The sequence below is a fragment of the Triturus cristatus genome, chromosome 3_1 (genome assembly GCF_964204655.1).
Source record: "Triturus cristatus chromosome 3_1, aTriCri1.1, whole genome shotgun sequence".
Taxonomy (NCBI): Eukaryota; Metazoa; Chordata; class Amphibia; order Caudata; family Salamandridae; genus Triturus; species Triturus cristatus.
The window spans coordinates 1,060,056,240-1,060,083,769 of NC_140583.1; the positions used below are offsets into that span (position 1 = coordinate 1,060,056,240).

The window sequence follows — 27,530 nt, forward strand, 5'->3', positions numbered from 1 at the left end:
ATAGGGATCACCAGTGCCTCCTTCCAGGTGGTGGGGAAGAAGCCATGGTGAAGGGAGGCATTCCAGACGGTAAGGAAAGGGCAGGCCAGTGAAGGTGCCAGTTCTCCCATGATTTTGGCGGGAACAGGATCAGAGGGGGCGCCAGATTTGCAGGCGATGAGCAGTCTAATAGCCTCGTCCATGTTTAGTTTGTTGAATGCAGGGAAAGATGGAGACTCAGGGGGGCTAGAAGTAGGAGATGGAGTGACTGACTCAGTGGGGAAGGAGACACACAGTTTGTTTATTTTTTCTAGAAAAAAATCTGAGAGTCCCTCACAAAGGGCCTGACTGGCGGTGTTCTGGGGGGCTCTAGCCGGAGGGTTAATAAAGTCTTTGACGACGCTAAAGAGCGTTTTTGAAGAGTTTTTGGCTTTATTAATTTGAGCGGCAAAGTGGTCTTTCATCGCGCCTTTTTTAAGTTTGAGAAATTGTTTAAGTGCCGTTCTGTAAAGATGTTTGGCTTCAGAGTCGTAGTTGAGCCTCCACTTGCGCTCAAGGGCCTTACATTTGCTTTTCTCCTCCCGAAGGGAGGTGGAGAACCAGGGAGCAGAGGGCCGCGACCTGGTGGAGGAGATGGTTATCTGGGGGGAAATAGAATCAATAGCCTTAAGGAGAGTAGAATTTAACCTGGAGACATTTTCATCAATGTCCGGGGAGAGGTACTCCGAATGGTAGTGGAATATGGGATCCAGGGTAGCGCAGGTGACCTTATGCCACTTTCTTCCCAATTCCTTTCTATGGGCCAGTTGGGCAGGTTTGCGTCCTAAAGTAAGAAGAAAAGGGACGAGGAAGTGATCGGTCCAGGTTAGAGGGAGAGGCTGAAGGGCAGTGATGAGCGAGAAATTTGCAAAGATAAGGTCCAGGGTGTGGCCTGCCACATGGGTGGGACCTGCAACCAATTGTTTAAGATTGAGGCTTTCCATGGTGTCGACCAGGTTAGTAGCCTTAGCGCATAACGGGTTGTCGATGTGGAGGTTAAAATCGCCCAGGACAATGAAATTTTGATGTTTAATAGAAAGATCAGTCAATAAGTGGACAAGGGCATTGAGGGAGGGCGTGGAGACAGGAGGGGGACAGTAGACTAGTGTGCCAGCTAAGATTGCTGATGCATTGTTGGAGATGGAGAAGTACATAGCTTCGATTGTGCCTATTGCACTGAGTCTAGTGAAAGTCAACTGGAAAGAGGATTTAAGTATGACAGCAAGACCACCACCAGACTTACCTCCGGTCCGATTCAGGCATTTGATGTCATAACCTGGGGGGATGGCCAGATAGATATCTGGTGAGGAAGAGTCAGTGATCCAGGACTCGGTTAGGAAAAGAATATCCCATTCCTCAGACGAAATGGACATCCAGATGTCGTTGGCGTGACGGGGTAAAGATCGGCAATTAATCAGACCTGCACGTAAGGTGTACTGATTAGAGGAAGAGGGATGCGGTGGTGAGCAAGGGGAGAGACGGGGTTGACAGGGCGGGAGTGTAAAGCTGCATTGTGGGCAGAGATAATGAGCGGCTTCCAGATGACTCGGGATGCAGCGGGGGCAGGTCGGGCATAGATGTGAATTAAGTAGGTGTAGTTGGGCAGAAGTCCAGCAGATGCGGGTGGGGCTGGTTGAAGAGGCAGGGGGACTGGCCCTAGGCCCGATCCAGGCCCGGACGGGCCCAGACGGGCTTGCCTTTGGCGCGCCTTCGGCGCGCTGACGGCGCGCCCGCTGCGCCCGTCCGCTGCGCTTCCTGGCGAGGCACATCCTTTATGTCCGTGTGAGAGGGAACATGGGGGTGTGGCCAGCTGAGGTGGGCGTGTCCGCCGTGGCGCCTCGCCCTCAGTGATGGCGATAGATGGCGTTCGTTGCAGCGCTAGGAGCGCTGTTTAAAGTGCACAGGTGAGTGAAGTTAAGGCAAAGTATCACACAACAAAGATTTTAAAATGCTAAGATTCACTCCCGGCTTCCGCCTCAGGAGACTCCCGAATTAAAGTGACGCGCTTTCCAGCCGCGCGCACTTTATAGTGTGTCAGGGGAGGGGGCGTGGCCAGCTGAGGTGGGCGTGTCCGCCGTGGCGCCTCGCCCTCAGTGATGGCGATAGATGGCGTTCGTTGCAGCGCTAGGAGCGCTGTTTAAAGTGCACAGGTGAGTGAAGTTAAGGCAAAGTATCACACAACAAAGATTTTAAAATGCTAAGATTCACTCCCGGCTTCCGCCTCAGGAGACTCCCGAATTAAAGTGACGTGCTTTCCAGCCGCGCGCACTTTATAGTGTGTCAGGGGAGGGGGCGTGGCCAGCTGAGGTGGGCGTGTCCGCCGTGGCGCCTCGCCCTCAGTGATGGCGATAGATGGCGTTCGTTGCAGCGCTAGGAGCGCTGTTTAAAGTGCACAGGTGAGTGAAGTTAAGGCAAAGTATCACACAACAAAGATTTTAAAATGCTAAGATTCACTCCCGGCTTCCGCCTCAGGAGACTCCCGAATTAAAGTGATCAGCAGTGGTAAGGTGCCCAGAGTCATAAAACAGCCAACACCAGGTCAGGAAAACTACAGGAGGAAGGCAAAAAGTTTAGGGATGACCCTGCAAAAAGGGCTAAGTCCAACACAACCCCCTTCCAGCCAAAATGCAGGGTAGACCAATCACCACCGTGATGGTCTTCCCTGCTTGGGGCGATAGAACAAGGACCTGGCCCGCAACTGCAGGGGCAGACTCCAGTTCTATGCCAACCTGAACCTATTGGACTCCCTCTGTCCATACTCTCAGGGCCCACCAAGCCAATCCATGGGGAACCCTTCTCCTCACCTGTGGACACCACCTGTGCAACACTTAACCTTAACTGGACCACAGATGTGTCCCAACAGATAGACAGCAAAATGCTACAGTGGCCACTGACAGTAGTCAGGGATGAGACCCAGGCCGTATGCCTCTCAGGGCTCTCCAACCTCTGTGGCGCCAGGGAGCGGGGTGCAGTAGCCCCAGGTGCTTGGCACCCTTTGTCCATTCTCCCCCTTGTCAGGTCAGGTATGACATCCTGGCACTGACCCACCAGCCCCAGGACTGTACCCGGCGGCTGGACTACAGACTGGGGTGGCCTCTCCCACACCCGGTCCTCCCTCTTGGGGCTCTGTACCCTCCCACCTGGAGTGGTACCCCCTTCCAGAATGGCCAGGGCACCTGGGGCAGGTGTCCTGCGCAATTCGCCCACCAGTTCAGGGGTTCTATCCTGCAACTGTGCGTCCAGGTCAGGGGGGGACACCCTGAACCTGGCCCTCCAACCTAGGGTCTAAACCCTTCAGTTGAGCCGGGGTCAGAGGCGAGGACTCCCTCCCTCTGCACCCCCTTCCAGAGTACTGCCCACTCCCAACTGGCGTGGTACCCCTAGAAGCAACATGGGTCAGGACACTGGTTACAGTGGTCCCACCCTCCAGGTCAGATAACATCTGAACCTGGCTTCCCAACCCTGGGTCCAACCCATGCGGTTGAACGCTCGCCTGGCGCACCAGGACTTCCCGGGGAGCACGCATGCCCCCCCTGGGGGTGACACATAACTCATGTGTCGTGTGACAGTCTGCCTGGCGCTGATCTCCCGACCCCTGTCCATCTGACAGTGCCTGAAGATCCCCCAGGACAGAAGTGGTGTCACCATGGTCCTTCACTGGTGACGCAGCCCTTCTGGCTGGCCCCTGACCCACTGGTTCTTCCACTGGGGACTCTTTCCCCCTCTCACCCCTCACTCTGGACTTCTGCACCCTCCCAACTGGAGCGGTACTGTCAGACACCAGAACCGAGGGAGACCTGCTTACAGACCCTCCCCGTCCACTAGACACTAGGGGATCCCCCTCAACGGGTGGACCATCAGGACAGCCTAGGCTCCCCGCCTGGTGTTCCCTTAAAGAACCATCCAGGCTCTGAGACTGGGTTTCGGGCACCTGGGGGCACGCAGCCCCACACTCACTCCTTCTCCACTGAGACATGACGTGAGCCCCTACACCCCTCCCACTACCATGGGACCTAGCTGGGCTACTCTGAGCCACTTCCACCACACTGGGTTTGAAAATTCCTGACCCACTCCTCTCGGGATCACTCCCCAATGCCTTTCCAGACCCTCTGGACTCCACCCAAAGGTCTGCCTCCAATGTGAGCCCTCTGCGGTCAGAGAACTCACCCTCACACAGGTGTTGGCATAGCTCTGGAAAACAGGGACTTACAATATGCTCTTCCACAATTGGATCACACAGCCCCCTAGCAGGGTTAACCAAACTATCCTTCACCTTACCATCCAGTGCCTCACACACGTACTCCACACCACTCTCCTGAGACTGGCAAGACAGTATCTGACTGTCTCTGTCACACAACCCACACTCTTCTGGGCGGTCTTCACACTCACCCACCAGGACTTCAATTTTGGGGGAACCCCTCTCCCTGCACCTCTCAGCTAGAGTCAGTAGAGTGTCCCTCCCTCCACTAGGACTATGAACCCCTGCGCCAGTTACCCTATTCCCTTCAGGGATACTGCGCACTACTGGAGCTACCTCATGCCCTTGAACCTCCTGGTGTATGTTAACCCCCTCCTTCAAGTCAGGCGCCACATCTCTGGGTGTGCGTACTACTCTCTCAGCACTATAAAATTCAATATTGCTGCCACCAGAGGGAGAGCGGTCTAAACTCTGGACCTTGAGATCCAACTCCCTCATTTTTACCTCATGTTCCATGGCCAGCCTTTGTCTTTCCATTTCCATTCGCAGTTTTGCCATCTCCACTTCATGTGCTCTTGCAGCCCTCCTGTCGGCCATCTCCTCTGGCGACAGGCCTCTGCCAGGCTTAGAAGCACCTTCTGGGGGTGTCACCTCCCGTGCATTCTCTGGGAACTTTGATTCGTACCAGGCCCTCAGCGCCTTTGTGTACTGTTCCTTGTTTTTCAATCCAGTTTGGTTGATTCTGTACTTGGAGAGGTATCCTTTCAAGACTTCATTTGTGCACTTCCTCAGTGCCTCCTCCTCCCAATCTATGTCATCAACCCCAGAGAATATAGAGGACGCTCCGCCTCCATTGACTGAGCTAGGCATGGTTTCTTTAAAGTGGAGATTCTTCAGCAAAACAAAAATCAATACTGTGTGGCTGCGTTATAGGTCTGCTCTCCCTACGTGGTGATCAATAATTCACTGTATGTAAATCATAAATGCAAATTCGAAATCCTCACCGCTGCCACCAATGTTAGAATTGGGAACCTCTGGTTGGCACAGGTGGTTACTTGTGACAAGCAGTGGTCCCTTCTTCTATTCAGGGCAAGAGAATTACCCCTTCAGAACAACCCCTGCTCACCCTATAGGTAGTGTGGCGCGAGCAGTCAGGGCTAAACTTCAGGGTGCTGAGTCAGTTAAGCATTTATGATGACACACAGTAAATCACAAAGATCCCCCACAAATGGACACCAGGCGTAGGTTGTATCAAAAATACGTATACTTGATATAAAAGCTTCTTTGTTATGCAGGCTTAGTACAAGACCATAAATAACGGTTGCGGAATGGGAGCCACAAGATGATAATTAGGCACTGTTCTCTTCTTTGGTAGGTTCTTCTGTTACTGGCGCTTCGTAGCGCTCCTTCGAGTTTGTCCAGTCACAGTGACGCGCAGCGCACCCGAGGTACAGTGATGCGGGGAAATCAGAGAGTTGCGGACCCCGAGTCCGAGAGAGAGTTCACTGTACCTGGGAGCGTGCGGTGTGTTGGACGAGTCTTCGGTGGGGGGTGCGGGTTCTGCACCTCGAGGGACTCCGGATCTAGAACCAGCGGGCGGCTTTCGGTAGACAGGCGCGGCCCAGGGCCTCCGACACGGACTGTGCGGGAGGTCACTTCAGGGGGGCGGCGCGGTCTGAATCTTTCTTGGAGGCGAAGCGGGGCAGCCGGATACGTTGCGACGTACGGGCGGCCGTCCGGGGCTTGAACTCGCGTTCCGAGTAGAAATCCGGCGGGAGGGCGAGGGGGCACCAAGCACGCTCCAGTAGCAGGCAGGTGACAGGGAAGCGGGGCGGCCAGACCCGATGGAACAAGAGCGACTCAGGTAGAGCGGGGCTCTCGGCGAGTGGAGGCGGCCAGGCTTCTGGGTGTCACGGCCCTTGGAGGGGGGTGAAGGTGCGCAGAGCACTCTGGCGGGAGAAAGCACACAGCTCGATTCTCAGACGAGCGGAGACACGGTGAACCCATTGGTCCTGGGGTTCAGTTCAGGGGGCAAGCTCAATCAAGCCCTTGGAGATTGCTCTGAGCACAAGTCTTCGAGTAGATAAATAAAGCAAGTCTTTGTAAGTTTCTTCTCTCCCTTGGCAGCAAGGCAACCACTGCAGGCAAGTCCTCCAGACTTAGGGACAGCTTCCCTCCTTCAGCTTCAGGTTCCTCCTCCTCAGGCAGAGCGTTCTTCTTGGTCACAAGCAGGATCTGATTTCTTAGGAGCAGGGCTCCTTCTTTTAAAGCGCAAATCTTTTGTTCTTTGTCGCCAGGGGGCCTGGGCCTGGCTCAGTCCAGTTTTGGAGCACTTTGTTGTGGTGACTTTCAGCAGCAGGGCAGAGACATCAGCCGCTCCACAGGGGGCGGAGCCGGCTTTGTGGTGGCAGAGCACAGGTCTATTCAAGAGTCAAGGTGTACTCCTCCCACCCATCCTGGTGTAATCTCTCTACCCACCACCTGGCAGCCAGCCTGTCTCCTGGAATTCCCCAGCCCTGCTCCTACTGTTGCTAGGCAGAACACACACACAGCGCAGAGGCGGACTGAAATAGCCAGGTCAGTAAATACTAACTTTCTAAAAGTAGTATTTACAAACACAGGATATTAAAATAAACTTTACTAAAAGAAGTATTTTATTATTCTGAGTTCAGGCATACTAAACATGACTTTCTACCATGCTCTATGAGTCCACTGGGATCACAGCGTGTAGCAATCCCAGCAGCCCATTCTGGCCTATGGAGAGCAGGTAGCCTTCAATAGTGAAAAACGAAAATGGCTGTAATTCACTATTAAGACATGCCACACACATCAGGGCATGTCCTACCTTATGCCTACAATGCACCCTGCCCTTGGGCCTCCCAGAGGGGTGACTAACATGTAGTTAAGGGAAGGTTTAGGGACTGGCAAGTGGGTGCACTTGCGCAGTCAGGGCGACAGTACCAGACTGCGCGCAGGTTCTGCAGTGGCAGATCCCAGACACATTTTACTAGGCCGCTCCTGTGGGTGGCACAACCAGTGCTGCAAGCCCACTAGCGGCATTTGTATTTACAAGCCCTGGCACTCCTGGTGCACTTTACTAGGGACTGACAGTAAACCAAATAAACCAATCATGGAAGTCAATTCACATAATACATTTTACCATAGGGAGAGCATATGCACCTTAGCACTGATCAGCAGTGGTAAGGTGCCCAGAGTCATAAAACAGCCAACACCAGGTCAGGAAAACTACAGGAGGAAGGCAAAAAGTTTAGGGATGACCCTGCAAAAAGGGCCAAGTCCAACACCCTCCAACACGGACAGACCATGCCCGCAACCTCAGCATCATCCTGGACAGCAAGCTCACCATGATGTGACAGATCAACACAGTGTCCTCCGCCTGCTTGCATACTCTCTGCATGCTCTGAAAAATCTTCAAATGGCTCCACATTGGCACGAGAAAAAACATAACTCAAGCCCTAGTCACCAGCTGGACTAAAATAATGCACTGTACACAGGAACCACCACCAAAGTCCCGAGGAGACTTCAGATGATACAGAACTCAGCGTCCAGACTCATCCTGAACCTGCCCGAACAGACCCACATCACCCCACACCTTAGGAACCTCCACTGACTCCCCGTAAAGGAAAGATGCCAATACAAGATACTGACACATGCCTACAAAGCCCTCCACAACCTAGGCCCAGCATATATCAACCACCGCCTGACATTTCATCAACCATCCAAATACCTTCTCTCTGCCACCCTCGCACAGACATTGAGTATCGCTGAAGCCACAGTGGAAGCCGTGCCTTCTCTTACGTAACCGCCAAGTCTACGAATGGCCTTCCCCTCCACCTCCGGACATCACACTCGCTGGCGGAATTCAGGAAGAGACCTGGCTTTCTGACTGAGCCCTGCAACCTAACGCCTGGATAATCTCACAGGTGATTAGTAGTGCTATATAAATACCGTTTGTTTGATTGAATGATTAAACAGGGGAGTAGGGCATTCATTTCTCTCTCTAAGCCTTAATAGGTGCTAAGGTCCACATCTCCTATGGCCAAATACAATAAAAAATGGGAGGGGGCCACGCTCCCTCCTCCTCAAGCCTACTTGGGCCCTGGGAACCCCATCCCCCAGGGCCAAACCAAAAAAAAGGGGAGGGGTCGTGTGGCCACTCTCCCGAGCATTAATAGGCCCTGGGGACCCCACCCCCGGGCCAATTTTCAGTTTAAAAGTGGAGGGAGCTGTACGGCCCCCTCCCTGAGCCTTATCAGGCCCCAGGGACCCCATCCACCCGGGGCCAAAGCCAATTGAAAAGTGGAGGGGAGCATATGGCCCCTCTCCCAGATCTTTTTTAGGCCAGTATTAATACATGTACTAAGCATTAAGGCATGTGTCAGTATTTTGTATTAGTATTTAACATTTCTCAGATATACAACTGGGGACTCGGATAATCTGCGAACCCTCCCAATCTCATTGAATCTGCCAACACTTTAAACTTGTTGGCAGCCATCTTGTGACTCGGTTGAACCCAGTCACAAGAAAAAAGGTAACAAAACGTGAAAAAACAAGAAGGGGTCAGGGTAGAAACACCCTAACCCTCAAGGCCTGCTCAGGGGGGTCCCACGGGGACCCCCAGGACCCAAAAATCTTTTTTTTTTAAATGTCGGTGGGATTCGCGGTTGATTCGCAAATCTGGCTGAAAACTAAAAAAAAAAAACAAAGCGAGGTCTCCCGCACTTTGTTTCCTTTAGTCCCCCGGATGGGCCAGGCACCTGTGGCAATTTTAAAAAGAGATGCAGGGCCAGCACAGGCCTCTACATGCCACCGGGGCTTATAGATTGAATGCAGGGGACTACGTGGCCCCCCGCAGCCCCGGGGCCTACCACCACCCCAGTGCTTTATTCTAAAACAAAAAGGCCCCCCTACCCATTTTTACATTAAAAAAAAAGAATAAGGCCTAGCCCCGAGGAATAGGGTCCCCGTGACCAAAATTGGCCTCAGAAGGGGGGCCGCGTGGCCCCCCTCCAAAAACGTACAAAACAAAAAATACAAGGCAGGCCCGGGGGATGGGGTCCCTGGGGTCAAAAATGGTCCAAGGAAGGGGAGCCACGCAGCTGCCCTTCATAAAAAATAATTCTTAAAAAATGGCTGGGCCCTGAGGAATGGGGTAACCAGGGCCTAAATTGGCCTGGGGAGGCGGGCTGCACGGCCCGCTCCCTTTTGAAAAGAAAAAAAACCGAAGACCCAGCCCCAGGGGATGGGGTCCGCCGGGGCAGAAAACGGCCTCAGGAGGGGGGTTGCGTGGTACCCTCCCATTTTATAACAATAAACAAATAAACAATGGGTCAGGCCCCGGGGAATGGGTTCCCCAGGACCCAAAAGCGTAAGGGGAAGGAGGGCCACACAGCCCCTCTTCCTAAATTGATAAAATAATATATTGGAGTCCGGCAACTCGCTGGAGGCCCGCCCCCATTCTCCCTCTCCTGGCGCTCTCTTGACCCTTAGGGGCCAACTAGCTCACCTGTTACCTCCAGTAAGTCCCACACAGTGGGATTGCTGAGAGGTGGTCGAGGCCATGCCCCTTTTTCCATCATTCTGCAAACGCTCCTGTCGGCGCACTGCTGGTGGGGTAATGAGGTCCCCTTGCCTCCTGAGGGTCTCAGGAATGAAGTAGACTTCATCCTCCAAGCAGTAGTGCGCCAGGAGGCGCGTTTGCAAACTGGTGGAGAAAGGGGGCGTGGCCTCTGACCACCTCTCAGCAATCCAGCTGTGTGGGGCTTACTAGAAGTAACAGTAGGGCTAGTTGCCCACCAGGGACCCTCAAAAGGCATGGGGACTTCATCACCCAACCAACAGTGTGCCAGGAGGCGCATTTGCACAGTGGTGGAGAAAGGGGGCATGGCCTGCGACCACCTCTCAGCAATCCCACTGTGTTGGGCTTACTGGAGGTAAGAGGAAGGCTAGTTGGTCCCCAAGGACCCCCAGCAGTGAAGGGGACTTCATCCCCCAACCAAGAGTGCACCAGGAGGCACGGGGTTGTGGCCTGCTATCAGACCTCTTAGCAATCCCACTATGTGGAACTTACTGGAGGTAACAGGAGGGGAAGTTGGCCCACAAGGATGTCCTTGGGGTCAACGCAGTGGCGTGAACAAAATGCTTCAACAAAAGTGCCCATCGACCTAGGACGCACTCTCTGCTTTAGGAACCATCCGGTTTATTTTCATGGCAAACCAGCAAAATATCCCAGGTACAATTGCAGCCTGACGCGTTTCGAGGTACAACATCTTAATCATAGGCATTGCGCTGCGCAGATGGCTCCAATCATTATCCTTAATTACATGCCTTGCCCCCAGTGGGCCACGCTGATGCGTCAAATTCTGAAATGCATGTCGGTCTTTGTAGTCCATGATGGGAGCATTAATGTTCCTTTGGTAAGTTCTGCGTTAGTCACAAGTAAATTATAATTACATTATTCACCCTCAGTGGGCCCCAGGATGTTGCCGGTTTCAAGTTACCTCTTCTGCAGCGCTTCGTGGTGGTAAGACATAGTTCAAAGCCACAGCCTCTCACTGAAGTAGGAGATGGTGCCGCCCTTCACGGCAGGGCAGCCGTGGAATATTTTTCAACAAAAATGCCCATCGAGCTAGGACGCACTCTCTGCTTTAGAAACCATCCGGTTTATTTTCATGGCAAACCATATATATGCAAAAAAGAAGAAGAGAACTCTGGGTAGTTCCCATGTTTAGGTGGAGGGGAGCTTCTGTATAGAGCATCCTCAACACCAGCGACACGAGATTTGCTCACCTCAAATGTCTGCTTTTCTATGAGAATTTTTAAGCATAGGATTAGCACAGTGCTATCCACTCCGAGATAGAAAGGGACAACGTCTTTTGCCATTTCTACAGCAAAGTCTTTAAGCGTAGGAATAGCACAGTGCTATCCATACCGAGCTGTCTAATGACAAAAGCAATTTACCACTCCAGGCACAGTATTACAGCTTTGAATTGGTAAAATACCATCTAAGTCAACCTGAAATGAATAAAAGCAACCCCTGACATGTGTTTCACTGTCATTACAGCTCTTCAGAGAGATTCTGCTTTGTCCAGACACAAGGGAGCACCCAGTATAAGTCAAAAGAATAGCCTAGCAGGCATAGAGTGATGCATAAATTATGCAAAAAAGAAGAAGAGAACTCTGGGTAGTTCCCAAGTTTAGGTGGAAGGCAGTTTCTGTATAGAGCACCCTCAACACCAGCGACACTAGATTTGCTCACCTCAAATGTCTGCTTTTCTATCAAAGTTTTTAAGCATAGGATTAGCACAGTGCTATCCATGCCGAGATAGAGAGAGACAACGTCTTTTGCCATTTCTACAGCAAAGTCTTTAAGCACAGGAATAGCACAGTGCTATTAATGCCGAGCTGTTAAATGACAAAAGCCATTTACCACTCCAGGCACAGTATTACAGCTTTGGATTGGTAAAATACCATCCAAGGCAACCTGAAATGAATAAAAGCAACCCCTGACACGTGTCTCGCTGTTATTACAGCTCTTCAGAGAGGTTTAGCTTTTTCCAGACACAAGGGAGCACCCAGTATAAGTCAAAAGAATACCCTTGCAGGCATAGAGTGACGCATAAATTATGCCAAAAAGGAGAGTACTCTGGGTAGTTCCCATATTAAGAGAAAATTAAAGAGCGATTTTCCCCAGCGGACTCCTGTGGGTTCGATTTTTTTCTCAGTGGGAAAGAGTGCGGACAGTGATATTAGTGTACGGCCACAAGCACATGAGAGCCCCCAAGTAGTTTGGGTGCAACAGTGGCAACTTTGGACATCTAAAATGGTTTTGGAAGACGCCGCACAACCGCACTCAGCTATTTACCCTGCCTAATTGTTGTTGTAGTGCGATTTCACGCAGATAGAGCTACTTACTGAAGTGGTGCTTCCAGGGGTGAAATGGGATTCCAGCGGTGGGGTGAGGGTCCTGGAAAAATCGTGATTTCCCCTATCAAGATCCAGGCAGGCGAGGGGAAGAATCAGACACCGCCCACTGGGGCGAATCATGACGATGAGTGACTTCTTCATGCGGACTCGGAGTGCCGAGCTCGTTTCAATCCACCCCTGCCTGTCAGCACGCCTCAACCAATCGTAATGAGGCATTCTGCATTTAAGGTGGGAACTTTGAAATATTCACTTAATGAGCAGCATTTGAAAGAGGTATTACGCCGAAACGCGTCATGCCGTGTTGAATTAAAGATCAATTTTCCCCAGCTGACTCCTGTGGGCTTGATTTCTTTCTCAGTGGAAGAGAGTGTGGACAGTGATATTAGTGTGCGGCCACAAGCACACGTGAGCCCCCACCCCCAAGTAGTTCAGCTGTAACAGTGGCAACTTTGGACATCTAAAAACGTTTTGGAAGACCCCGAACCGCCGCACTCAGCTATTTACCCTGCCAAATTGTTATTGGAGTGTGACTTCACACAGATAACGCTACTTACTGAAGTGGTGCTTCCAGGGTGAAATGGGATTCCAGCGGTGGGGTGAGGGTCCCGGAAAAATCGTGATTTCCCCTATCAAGATCAAGGTAGGTGGGGGAAAGAAGCAGACACCGCCCACTGGGGCGAGTACTGGCGTTGAGTGACTGCTCCATGTGGACTCGGAGTGCCGAGCTCTTTCCAATCCACCCCTGCCTGTCAGCACGCCTCAGCCAATCGTAATGAGGCATTCTGAATTTAAAGTGGGAACTTTGAAATATTCAGTTAATGAGCGGCATTTGAAGAAGGCATTACGCCGAAGCGCGTTGTGCCGTGTTGAATTAAAGATCGATTTTCCCCAGCTGACTCCTGTGGGCGCGAGTTCTTTCTCAGTGGGAAGGAGTGTGGACAGTAATATTAGTGTGCGGCCACAAGCACACAAGAGCCCCAACCCCCAAGTAGTTTGGTTGCAACAGTGACAACTCTGAACATCTAAAAACGTTTTGAAAGATGCTGAACCTCCGCACTCAGCTATTTACCCTGCCAAATTGTTGTTGGAGTGTGACTTCATGCAGATTAGCGCTACTTACTGAAGTGGTGTTTCCAGGGGGGAAATGGGATTCCAGCGGTGGGGTGAGGGTCTGGGAAAAAGTGTGATTTCCCCTATCAAGATCCAGGTAGGCGGGGTAAAAAGCAGACACCGCCCACTGGGATGAGTACTGACGTTGAGTGACTGCTTCATACGGACTTGGAGTGCAGAGCACGTTTCAATCCGCCTCTGCCTATCGGCATGCCTCAACCACTCGTAATGAGGCATTCTGCATTTAAAATGGGAACTTTGAAATATTCAGTTAATGAGCGGCATTTGAAGAAGGCATTACGCCGAAACGCGTCATGCCGTGTTGAATTGAAGAGCGATTTTCCCCAGTGGACTCCTGTGGGCTTGATCTCTTTCTCAGTGGGGAAGGAGTGTGGACAGTGATATATATGTGTATAACATATATATATATATATATATATATATATATATATATATATATATATATATATATATATATTCACTTAAAAAACCATAGGTTTCACACATGTTATAGTTAGCTGGACATTTCACTCGTGAAAAACCATTGAAATTCCCCCGTTATAGTTAGTGCAGGCAACTATAACTCACGCGACCGCAATCCTATGCTGATGACGTCAGATATTACATCACTGTATTTAGACACTTATTTACCCATGTCTTCTTCCATTAATTTTTAGCTATACATATATTACAAATATTTTTTTTTCAGAAAGACACATATGTCATCAGTGATGTAATATCTGACGTCATCAGCAGAGGATTGTGGTCGCGTGAGTTATAGTTGCCTGCACTAACTATAACGGGGGAATTTCAATGGTTTTTCACGAGTGAAATGTCCAGCTAACTATAACATGTGTGAAACCTATGGTTTTTTAAGTGAATTTGCAAGATTTTTTAAATGCTAATTCCTAACTATAACGTGTGTAAAACCTATGGTTTTTTCAGTGAATTTGTACGGTTTTTTAAATGCTAAGTTATGTATTTATTTATTTTTTTAAAGTTTTTTCAACGTGCGCGTACCGTACGCGCAGGGTGCGCTTCGCGCACCGTGCGCGCGCTGTGGGCGCTTGGTGCGCTTCGCGCTCCAAGCGCCCACGATGGGTTGTTCGTGCCGTGCGCGTACGATGCACTCACCCCGCAATTTTTCGCAAAAAAATATTTTTTTTTTTTACCCTTGGGGGTCCTTCAGTGACCCCCTGACAAAGGCTAGGGGATCAGGACCTGTCCATCCTGCCCCCTTCTCACGTTTTCCCCCTTTGTTTTTCATTGCCTCAGACTGCGAGAGACAAAATGGCGGCCGACACTTCCTGATTTCGACCGATTCGAATGTTTACTGACATCTAACAACCAATCAGAATTGCGCTCGCGCACGTCACCGTGCGCGTACGGTATGCTTACCGTACGCGCACGGTGCGCTCTTATAGATATATATATGCTTTTAACTGCAATTTTCTCAGGAACTAATGAACAGATTTACACCAGACCTGCAAAAGGCACATCCCTGAACTAAGGACTACCTCTCTGCCAAATTTCAAGTAATTCTGTTCAGCCGTTCGGGCTGTAGCTTGGACTAAAGGTCCTATGGAAAAATGCATGGGGAAAATGCGTTTTGGGACCCCCCCTTTTTCTCAGCCCCCACTTGACGAATCCCCCCGAGACTTTCAGGGAAGGAGCGGAGCGGAGCGCCCCACCTATTTTGAAAATTTCGCGAGGATTCGTCAATTGGCGCCAAAGTTATTCCAAATAGAATGTTGCGGATTTCCTATGGAAACACGGTCCTAACTTTAACTATCTACTGGCGACCGCCAGTAGATAATATATATATATATATATATATATATATATATATATATATAGATAGATATATATATATATTACCTACTGGCGGTCGCCAGTAGGTAGTTATAGTTAGGACCACGTTTCCATAGGAAATCCGCAACATTCTATTTTGAATAACTTTGGCGCCGGTCGACGAATCCTCGTGAATTTTTCAAAATAGGTGGGGCGCTACGCTCCGCTCCTACCCTGAAAGTCTCGGGGGGATTCGTCAAGCGGGGGCTGAGATAAAAGGGGGGTCCCAAAACGCGTTTTTCCCATGCATTTTTCCATAGGACCTTTAGACACAGCTACAGCCCGAACGGCTGAACAGAATTACTTGAAATTTGGCAGAGAGGTAGTCCTCAGGTCAAGGAAGTGCCTTTTGTAGGTTTGGTGTAAATCTGTTCAGTAGATTCTGAGAAAATAGCCTTTAAACCAATATATATATCTGAGCCAGCTTACGGTGCGCTTACGGTGCGCTTACCGTACGCGTACGGTGGCGTGCGCGAGCGCGATTCTGCTTGGCTGTTAGATCTTAGTAAACATTCGAATCGGTCGAAACCAGGAAGCGGCGGCCGCCATTTTCTCTCTCGCTCTCTGAGTTGGGCAGCAAAAACGAAGCCCAAAAATGTGTAAAGAGGCAGTTTCTTGAGATCCTAACCACCCAGGATTGATATAGGGGTCCCCAAACAACCCCCAAGCCCAAAAAAATAAAAAAATTTTTTTCGGAAATTCGCCGATTACGCTTACCGTACGCGTACGGTAAAAATTAAAAAAAAAAAAAATTATCCACATTCTCCCCACCCCGTGTGCAAATGGTGCCCGCAGGGCACCATTTGAGCATGGCCTATCACAACTATGAAATTAACAAAAAATACATTTCACAAAGATGCGCATAATATGTCCCCCATGTGCGCACGGTGCGCGAAGCGCATCGTGCGTACATGGCCCATCCCGCATAACGTGGGCACGCGGTGCGCACAGCGCACCGCGTGACCACCGTGCGTGCACGGCTCTAACTGCGTAAAGTGGGCGCGCGGTGCGCGAAGCGCACCGCGTGCTCACGGTGCGCGAAGCGCACCGTGCGCGCACGGAACGAACTGCGTTAACTGGGCGCGCACGCCACGAATGGCGTAAAGTAACTTAGCATTTAAAAAACCGTACAAATTCACTGAAAAAACCATAGGTTTCACACACGTTATAGTTAGGAATTAGCATTTAAAAAACCTTGCAAATTCACTGAAAAAACCATAGGTTTCATACATGTTATAGTTAGCTGTACATTTCACTCGTAAAAAACCAATGAAATTCCCCCGTTATAGTTAGTGCAGGCAAGTATAACTCACGCGACCGCAATCTTCTGCTGATGACATATGTGTCTTTATGAAAAAAAAATATTTGTAATATATGTATAGCTAAAATTTAATGGAAGAAGACAGGGGCAAATAAGTGTCTAAATACAGTATTAGCATCAGCAGAGGATTGCGGTCGCGTGAGTTATAGTTGCCTGCACTAACTATAACGGGGGAATTTCATTGGTTTTTTACGAGTGAAATGTACAGCTAACTATAACATGTATGAAACCTATGGTTTTTTCAGTATATATATATATATATATATATATATATAAATCCAAACCCCGGAAGCTCAGCGCTTTCTCCACAACGGGCTCCGGCTGCCCTATCTTATCACAACGCCAACTCTCCGTTTTTCAAGGAAAGCAGTCCAGGAGTGCTACTTCAAAGTTTATTACGGCAAAGTGACGCCTCACCAACGCGTTTCGCTTATATCTTGTTCACGGTATGGCGAAAACTCTATTGCGCCCTCTTTACATAGGATGTTAAACATAACACAAAGGTAGGACTATATTAGACTAATATATTCACAGTCTAACATGGGCGCCATTTTAGAGTGGCTTTCAAATATCATTTATCAGCACATTATTACCATGTGGATGAAGTACATAAATTGAATACATTTATCTAGAACTGCAATTCATGAATGATTTCTAACACTGATATAACATATACTGTGTTTCATTACCGGTTCAATTTAGCCCCAGTGGGCAAATCCATTGTATAATATCCGACACTTATATAGAGATGTCAACTAATCTTTGCCATTGATTTTGGCAAAAACATACCAATTCATATTGGATACATCATAGTTAAGCATTGTTTAAATCATTAAAACAATGAACAGTATATCTGACAGGAATTATGCCCAAGTGGGCTTTTGTTAAACCTGTTCTAAAAACCAATTGATAAACCTGCATCTAGAAACAAACGGATATAAATTTGCAGTTCCAAATCCACACATGAAACCACTGGACACCTTCTACTTGCAGTTCTGGCATTCACCTTTCCTAATTGTGTAAAGATTAAAAAGGGGGGACAAAAAGAGAAAAATAAACATCGTACTTACTTTGTGCTTCTCATATCAGTATTCAAATTACCATCATATACACAATGATCCTGAAGCTTATGAAAAGTTTTATTTTTATTTTATTTTATTTTTGGAAGTTTCTCATACATGATTATTGGATTTTAGTGAAGAGCTTTGTGTATATGACGGTAATTTGAATATTGATATGAGAAGCACAAAGTAAATAAGATGTTTCTTTTTCTCTTTTTGTCCCCCCTTGCTGTAGTCTCTCTGGCTACCCACCACTTGCTTCTCTTTCAAATGTTCCCAGGACGATTCATCAAGCCAAAATTTGAAATAATATTTTGCTTCAACATCAGATTCTTTCTTCAGATTTTGCACTTGACAAAGTAAACATTGGCTTAGTAGTCTGCCTGGCTATTTCAGAAGGATATGTCTGAATTCAGACAAAGAAGCCCAAGGAGTTCAAGCCTAATGGATGGTATCTTAAAAAGATCCCCCCAAAAGTAATAGTTTTCCTTCATGACTTCTACCACTCCTTCATAGTCACTCTCCAAGACGAAGTGCCTGAAACACACCGCAGGGGTGTGCCTGTAGTCTGCGGTGCAGAAATGTAACCCAAATGCACATGCTGTGGTTGACTGTTCTCTGGGTAACTTCACGTTGGTCCTTAGCACTACTCACTAGAACTTAATGTACAGATATAGGCTTCAGCGCGAAATTATTCATGTTCTTCTGGGGCATGTCTATATTTTTCAGATCTTTTCCTTTTAGTTTTCACATGAGTCTGAATTTAATGCTGGGTTCCAACTAGCATCTTTGGATACAACAGCAGGTCACCTCTCCGGCGTTATACTGAACTGCCTGAGGAGTAGATATGTGCCTTTAACTAACAACAAAGAATCACAGGATGCTTATTGTAATTTCTTAGAAGCATGCTTTTTAAAAATAAAAATCAGTGTGATCTATAAGAATACATTCATTAAATTTCCTTTACGTTATTTTATTAATAGATCTACACAGCTAAGCAGAAAACATCACATTCTTCTTCAGCAAAATATTTAAAGAGCACTGCAAAATATTGCAGTCCAGGAGAGGAATATTCTATTGAATTCTAGCTGAAACATATCAACATTTTATGAGCCCTACATTTGTTAGGATGTGTTCCATAAATCCAAGCTTTCTGTGCATATCCATTGCACTTTTATTGTTTTCTCTTTCGGGGCTAATATAATATTAAAAGTATTGACTTTTTATATAGTGTGCATTGTCCACTTGATAGTGTCTTGGAGCTTACTAATATTATATTTACTATTTTTATTGGTGCGTTGTGTAGTATAGATACAATGATTAACAGGTGGATTGGGTTGGACCTGTATTGACTGGAACCTGTGACCTGCAGGTTGCAAAAATATCTCCTCAGAAGGCCGTCGAATATCAAAACCATCCTACTGAGGTTGCAATCTGCAAACTGTAGTTCACACAAACGCCCATGTCACAGGCTGAGCCATGAGCTGAGCCACAGAGGTATCTTATCTATAGTATAGGAACATCATTTAGATTCCTTTGTTAAAAATAAATCACGTGTTGGGAAGTCTACAATCCAACTAGAGTTTATTGGAAAACAGCAATCACCAAGGCAAAAATGGCAAAAGGCAATTATTGTTTCAACTGATGTATATTATACCTTTTTTCTCAAATCCAGTCAGTGCTGTATCATCAGGCAATAAAAATGTTGTTTATTCTCGCTGAAAACGTTTCACCTATCTAATGTGCAGTTGTCAGAATCTTAACCTCAAGGAAACGCAAAATGTTCCTGAGGAATGATATCATTCATGCACATAAAATTGACCCCATTATTCTCACAAAATCTTGCTTCCCTTGCCAGGTTTGAAAACGAGGTTAAGCTATATGGAAAATGTGCAAGCTGCAAAACTGAGCTTTATGGCTTCCAGGCCTACTGGAGCCATGGAAGTTTACAAGCATATTCAATGTCACATGACGCTTCAAGCTAATACAGCACAACCTGCATAAATAGATGATGAAAAATGTGATTTCTAACACAACACTTAGGAAGGAATACATAAATGTGATTATGAGAAATCCTATGCTTGTTTTCACACCTTTAGATTTGGTTTCTCGAAATTAAAAATCAGGTCATTCTACTTGGATTATTTCTGGCCTTGGATATTTGTCTTTGTTAGGGATGAAGTTCTGGACATCTGTTGTTGATTAAATAATTAATCAAAATAACTGCAGGTAATCTCCAATTTTAAGATCTGGCTTAGAGACCACTTTAGCTGTTTAGCTATCCTCATGTAATACTTTTTTTTTATAAAGATTACATCATAAAACACATACTTGAAGAGGTTTGAGTTATCCCTCTACATCCATTGGTTTATTCAACTGTCATTCATATTTTGCTTCCACCCACCACAGAACAAAGCAGTGAGTCAGGCCACTGTAGTCAATGTCTCACTTGCAATGTCAATGTTGTCATTTTCATTGATAACATCTGAACATGATCAAACGCACAAAAGTTGGGCTTCTGTCTAGAGAGTCTCAGCGGGTGACAAGCATTGGATTGCAAATGCTAGTGATTTAGACTAAGCACAAGGATTCTTGACATCACCTTTGGTGTAAAAGTCTAAGTGGGCAAGGATATACCAAGATGTGAGACTCATGTTACACCTCACCCACGAGGACTAACAATCATTGTTAGGCCTCATCAGAAAGGTAACACCCTAAGTAGGCAAGGATAGGCTCAAACATGGGTCCCTTGCTCGCTATGCCACAGGATCCAAGCTACACCTCACAGATGAGGCATAGCCAGGCCAGAACCAGTATGGAGGGGGCTTATCATCCCTTCGAAAGGAGGGCTTGCATGGGAATTTGAGATGGGCTGTTCCCATGAGGAGCAGGGTCAGTACTGATTTGCATAAGGCAGCTTTCTGACTAGAATGGCACAGTGGGTGACAAACGATGCGTTAGATTTCTACCTAGTGTGATTGCCAGGGGCTGAGGCTGTTTGTAAGCATTCTTCCCATCACCTTTTGTGTTTCTGATGTAACAACCTAAGTGGTCAGCGGTATGCCAGATGTGGGTCTCTTGTTCATTGTGCACAGGATCCAAGCTGACAAATTCTAACAAGATTGAAACTGGTTTGGGGTTGCTTGTGTTCCCTTCTGGAGGGGGCCTCGTCTGACAGTTTGGGATGGCCTTTCCCCTGAGGAGAATGGTCAGTACAGATGTGCATAAGGTGGGCTTCTGTCTAGCATAGTACAGTTGACGAAAAATGATGGGTTGAAATGCTACACAGCCTGACCACCACTGATTTCGCCTACCTGCATGCATTCTTTCCATCGCTTTTGTGTGGTTCACACCACCTGAAAAGGGGTGCACTTCATTGCCAGGGCTGGTGTGCCTTAGCTACTGAGGCAGTCATTTATTTGTATATTTTTGCCAACATCTTTTTCCTAAAATACAAAAATCGCAAAGGTCAAACTTGTTCACTTTGTCAATGCTTGCTTTGTTTGGTGACTGCTCACCAGTCATTTATTTTTATGTCCCCAGGTTTAATACTTGTATAAATTTGGGGTTGGGGTTAAAGTTGAGTCTTTTTGATACACTAGGTGGCAGATGAACCAAGCCTGCAGGGCAAATCAGGGATCTCAACTAAACTTTCAGTAAAGCTAGGGGGGTCAGCAGAGGCGCAACTAGAGCCAAATTTCGGGGGGGGGGGGGGAGGGGGCTAAGAAACAATTTGGGGGGGGCTGAATCTTTAAGCAATAGGCAGAGTGGAGCTGATTTCAGGGGGGGGGCTGAATCTTTAAGCCATAGGCAGAGTGGAGCTGCAGGGGCTCTTAGAAGGGGTGAAACAACAGCAAGGCCTCATTAACATACAAATGGTCTTTTAAAGACCTGTCAAGTGCTCGGGTGCGGCTGTGTGTGTGCCCGGGAAGCTGTCTCATCCCAGGCGCCACACATGACGGGGGGACTGAAGCCCTTTGAGTCCAATGGGTGTTGCGCGCCTGGGGGTCAGTCTCATCTAAGCCTGTGTTGAGAGTGACAGTGCTACAGGCAGTAAGGGACTAGCTTGTGTTGTCATGAATAGAGATATGAACTGAGTTTAGAATGGGAGACCGCTTGCCTGTTGGGGGAGGATGTGCTTGCAAAGGATGAGGGTTCGGAGAATGGAGACAGCAGCGCCTTGTACCATGCACAAAACCGCACGGGCTTCGGGGTTTGCACTTATGAATATGTGGCCTCCAACTGGAGCGAAAGGTGTTTGAGCCGGTTCGTTGATTAGAGTCTAAGATCCAAGGCTGCCTGTTCTTTGGAAAATTAACCAGGTTTGCAACTAAAGTTCAGAACCCTGTTACCCGTTATTTGGATGTGGCTTTGAAGGCACTGGGTCCCAGTGAAAGCTTCAGAGAATTAGGTGATGTGTTTCTAGAGAGAGGCTTCTCTCAGATTTTCTTTGGGGCCCAGTGCACAGTGAGAGAGATGGGCAGGGGCATAGCTTTAGGGGAGTGTTTGGGGTGTTATTCCCCCCTAATAAATATATTTTTGGATAATAAGTTGGGTACAAGTGGTCTTAGTCGGGTATGGTGAGGTGCCTATCAGCTTTCCCCCGAGATTTTTACTTGTAAACAGATACTCACCGAGTAAGTTGAGGCCTCGGGTTTGCTCCACCCGGCTCAATCTGGCTTCCGGGCCTCGTATAGCACGGTGTCAGCATTACTGGAGGTGTTAGAAGCGATCCGTGAGTGTCTGGATGCCGGTGGGAGGGCAGCATTGGTTATGCTGGACCTCTCGGCGGCATTCGAGACAGTGCCCCATCCCTTGCTTCTTGATTGCCTCTCGGAGATTGGTGTATCTGGGTCCATCTGGGGTTGGATCAGGTCCTTCTTGGAGGGTCGTTCGCAGCAGGTCTGGCTTCCACCGTGTGCCTCTGCTCCCCAACCAGTGGCCACGGGTGTCCCACAGGGGTCATCCCTTAGTCCCCTTCTTTTTAACATCTATGTCACCCCGCTGGTTCATTTAGCGGAGACATTAGGGGCTAAGGTGATGGCCTATGCTGACGACAACCAGCTTCTGTTCTCTTGGGGACGAGACGATGATTCAGTCCTCTCCGCTCAACACTGTCTTCTGTCTTTCATTGGCTTGCTCAGGTACAGCTTGAATGCAATGAAGAGAAATCGGAGATCCTCTTGTACGGCATATTTCCTGACAACTTCAGAGAGAAGTTTGGCCCCCAGGTTTCCCCTTACCTAGTTCAAAGGGAGACTCTGTCAAGAATCTGGGGGTTTGGTTCAATGAGAACTTGACTTTCTCATCTCAGGTCAAGAAGCTGGCTGGTACCTGTTTTAGCATCCTGAAAACTCTGAGGAAGTTTCTTCCTCTCCTTCCAAAATCTGCAAAGGAAACTGTTGTCCGCGCTCTGATTCTTTCCCGTCTAGATTACGCCAACGCACTGTATGCTGGCATCATGGGTTACCTCTTGAACAAACTGCAGGTGATACAAAACTCGGCTGCCAGACTCCTGCTGGACCTTTCCAGCAGGTGCAGTGTGCGCTCTCATTTGCGATCTCTGCACTGGCTCCCGGCGGAGGCTCGAATAAAATTTAAAATGTTATCTATTGCCCACTAAACTCTCCCAGATCTGGGACCTATCTACTTGCAGAAGAGGTTCGCTTTTTACATACCGGTGAGACAGTTGCGTTCTTCCTCCCAACTTTTGGCGCAGACCCCTCGGTTTATCTGCCAAACGATTGGCGGGAGCTCTTTTGCCCGGATAGCTGCGCTGGCATGGAATGCATTGCCATTGGCTTTGCGCGATGTGAAAGATTCTGTGATTTGTAAGAAAAAGTTGAAAACCTTTCTCTTATAGCTCTGCCTTCTGACCCTGACCCCTTTTCAGGTTCGCGCCGGGACACTCCTTGGAGTATCTGTGCGCGTTACAGGTTCATATAACATAACATAAACACGCTCTCTCTGTTTTGAAAATCTTTAAAAATGTTGGTGATTTTTTTCAAATTTTCTCCAAATTAGTAATCCTACATATCTGCATTCCTCTCACTTTCCATGCACCCTCCTTGTTCTATAATGTATTTTAAGATTAAATGCCAGCGTGATTGTTGGGAAATCCGTAGCTCACACTCCCCCTCCCCAATCTCACGGACCCAGCTCCGCCCCTGGAGATGGGGCAAATGTCCTTTGCAGGAAGTGACTTTGGGAGAGTTGACTAGGACGTGTGAGGTGCCTGGGTTCTCAAGCATAGTGACTTCTGAGCTGCGTGACTTAGGGAAAGTGGTGAGGCTTGTTGGGGAAATGAGTCTGGCTGGAAAGTTGTTGATAATGTTTCTGTCACCGACACCCAGACATCTGAAGAAGTCCCAATAGCGTTCCTTCTACTGAGTCCTTGTGTTTTCCCTCCATGTGCCCAACAGATGAGGCCTACAGCCCGGAGCTTCTGAAGTGCGTCCAAAACCTGGAGCTGGCAGGGGTGTTGGCCGCAGAGTCAGGGCACCTTGGAGAAGCCATTGATAAGTTCGATGAGGCTATCCGCCTCCTACCCGACAGACCATCGGCGCACAATAACCGTGCCCAGGCGCTGCGACTGCAGGGGGACGTGGCTGGTGAGTTTGGCTGGAGCAGTGGGAAGTGCACTTCTGGGGTCACAGTAGAGTTAGCGCTACATCACTGGAGCTAGAGAGTCAATGTGTGTCTCTTGTAGGGGAGCAGAGAGGCGAGACCAGGTGTGCCCGTAGTAGTTGGTGTAATCAATTAAAAAAATATATATATTTTAGTGATTTAGAAAATTAATCATTTGACACCCAGGTGGGGAGGTTTTTTTTTTTTTTTAAACATGGGAAGTGTCTTACCCAGCAATCAAAAACAGAAATTTGACTAATTTTCAAATGTTCTGCACTCCCTTGAAATGAAGGCTTCTTCTTGGTCGATGGTTGAAGATGCAGGTGTAATGATGTGCGTAAATGGTGTGAGTGTTAACCCTGGCACAAACCGTTCATCATTCTCTTAGTGTGCAGAGACTGTCCTGACACTGGTGAAAATGTGTGCAGGATATCCACCCTGTCCAAACCCGAAGCCACAGAAACATTTCAAAAGCAAACTGGTACCCCTATACTGCAGACATGATCTCCATTGCCATAAACCAACCTTCTGGCTCGTGACATGCTCTGTTCCAGCTTAATATGTCTTCCTGAGGCAATGACATACCAGGACCTATTTCAACCTCCATGACTTCACCAACCATTATTTTGACCCTTATCCCTACTATAGAAATAAATATTAATAATACCCATCTCTTAGAGATACAATCTCTGCAACCACTAAACTTGATCTTTATCATAAAGCTACACGTTACCCAAACCTAAATAAAATAAAATTAATTTTTTTATAATTAAATGTAAAAGCTGATATCCAGATTGTCTGGTCAAAAGGATGGCGTGTCTCAGTAACGGAAACGGAGTCGAAACAATGGTGTAGTCAAACTGATAGCAGTGAAGTAATGGGCTGAAAGCAGGGGTAGGCTACTGACACAAATGATCCCACTTTTACAGTAAACCAGACCACCACAGCCTGCCCCACAGCCATCTCTCTATCTTGCAACAGACTTGGGGCATTATTTGTAATGAAAAATATAATCTCCATGCATAAAATAGTGGTTTGGACGTTGCTCAGGGTTGGAATTGTGATGGTTGCTGGACTTGCTCCCTTTTATAGTATCAACTCTTTTGTCTCCGTCTAACTCCTCCCTGTTGTCGTTTCCCGCAGGAGCGCTGGAGGAGTTAGAAAAAGCAGTAGCCCTGAGCTGTGGGAAAGGACGCTCAGCGTGCCAGGCTCTGGTCCAGCGAGGCCTGGTCTACCGCCTGCAAGGCTGCGATGAATCTGCTCGTGAAGACTTTCAGCGTGCTGCAGGCCTGGGCAGCCAGTTTGCCCGCCATCAGTTGGCCCTCATGAACCCCTACGCTGCCCTCTGCAACCGAATGCTGACCCAAATGGTGGAGAAGCTGAGGAACCCCAACGTGCAGCAGAACTGAGGAATCCAAGTGGCAAAGGAGGAGGGGAGCAAAGTAGAAAACCCTAGTAAAAACCAAGGGCTTCTGTCAGAGAGGCACTTCCTATCCCCCCAGGCCATATGCAGCAGGAAATGGGTTCGGTGTTATGAAGCCACCATACATTGTTCACACCCTTACCTCAGACTGCACATAGCAAGGGGTAAATCTGTGGTATTAGGTAGCCAACATATAGTTTTCTACCTACCCAACACACTCATGTTAGTGAATGAACCTGGAGTGCTAGAGCGCCTACATACCGCCCTCCTCGACAAAACCTCATACTGGAAGACATAAGTGGACTCTGATCAAATAGTGTGGAAAGAGACAGTAGCTAAAACATAGTACTGAGTGTTTCCAAGACCTGAGGACCCCGTCCGTACCAGATTCAATTGGCTGGAGAGGGCACAGACACAGATAATTCAACCCAGCTTTGTTTCAGTGTAGTTGAGAGTGCTTGTGGGGCTCAGGGGCCTTCTCCATGCACCAGCAGAGGACAAAACCTGAAGAAGCATGTTGAAAAGATGGAGATGAGGCACCTTGCAAGTCATATACTATAATTTGGTATAAAGACGGGCGTGCTAATGATGCCGTCGTTGTGCTGGTTTCGTTGCAAAGGCTGGGCGCGCTAAAGCCTTCGTGATAAAGCATGTTTCCCCAACCCCCATATGGCGAAACAATGAGAGCGAACAGACCCCTCAATTTATTTCTTTTCCCCTCAGAAAATCTGACTTGCTGTCTACCAAGCCAAGTACTCTCAGAGATTAAAGAGAAGAAAAAAAAGTAATAACTGATCACTGATTGTAGGTGTTCTAGAGTACTTGAAGAAGATGCAGCTAAGGCACCCCCAGTCGTATGTGAGCCATAAAATGCAAACCGTTTTGCTACTAATCAAAGAGGCATGGATCTCTTAAAATGTGTAAAAGCGCAGGAAGGGGTAAGGAGAAACCAGCCTGTGTATATATGGTTGGGAAGAGTTGAGATAAAACTTCTTCCCTGACTAACCCTCTGTCCTGTGACCGAGAATAGCACATATCCAACAAGTTTAAAACAGTGTGGCCTCCAGACTCAGGGCAAGAGGTCTTGGAAGGGAAGAGAACCTACCAACAGGTCCAGAGACCAGCCCATTTAATAAACAAGACCCTCAAAGAAGATTCTGCGGCAACGGAGAGGGCGCCCCCAGACTCCAGCACTCTGAGACCAAGGGTGTGGGCGCCGGTACTTCCTAGGCTGGGATGTTGGAATACTTCCATTTACATTAATGACTTTCTTCAGTCTATTTTGTTATTTTTCATACAAATAAAGGCAAAGTGTACTGTGCTAATATGTTGTTGCTTATGCTCAAAAGTTTCATTTTAAATAGATTTGAAAAATGTTAAATGCTGCTTGTACAACAGACATGACTTCAGTGTGAGAGATGATGAGTGGTGAAGTGCCCTGTGGAAATTTAATGATACTTGTACTTCCATATTTGAATGCCAGTCTTCGAGGGGTATCTCACAACCCTGCTTGTTGTGACTGCTGCCTTCCTAATACAAAACAAGTAATGTGTGAGCGTTCTCTGCTTAGCTGCAAGGCACAGTGCCGCTCTTCATTTTGCAGTTGTAGGGCTGGAACACACAGGACCTATTTAATCAACAGTGGAGGGAATTAGGAGTCATTTTCCAGGAGCCTTATCATCACCCATACAGTAATTCATCTATCAACAAGATACGGTTCCCTTCTTTGTTCAGGACGGTCAGGAATTGTTCCCAACAGGCCCCCATACCCGGATTAGAGAACTCGGAAAACATTATCGAGTTTTTAAAGGATCCCTTACCCGTGGTTTTTTTGTGGTATGCTTCATTGTTGAGATCCTCACTCAGAGTGACGATACATCTAAGTGGGCTCAACCTATGTCAGGGAGCTCTTACATACTGTAGGGATCCAGTGAGTTAAAATGATCCCGCAAGAATACACCGCAATCCGCAAGA

The 27,530-nt window shown here is 47.8% G+C and overlaps 1 protein-coding gene across 1 annotated transcript in view; it reads left to right on the forward strand.

Annotated features, from left to right (window-relative positions):
* TTC36 (tetratricopeptide repeat domain 36) overlaps window positions 1-26,881 on the forward strand; it is a 41,595-nt gene extending 14,714 nt beyond the window's left edge. Inside the window, exons 2-3 of the mRNA XM_085645839.1 lie at window positions 23,929-24,117; window positions 25,277-26,881. Coding sequence (XP_085501965.1) covers window positions 23,929-24,117; window positions 25,277-25,542 — 455 coding nt within the window. The 3' untranslated portion in view covers window positions 25,543-26,881. The remainder of the gene's footprint in view (window positions 1-23,928; window positions 24,118-25,276) is intronic.
* The last annotated feature ends 649 nt before the right edge of the window (window positions 26,882-27,530 follow it).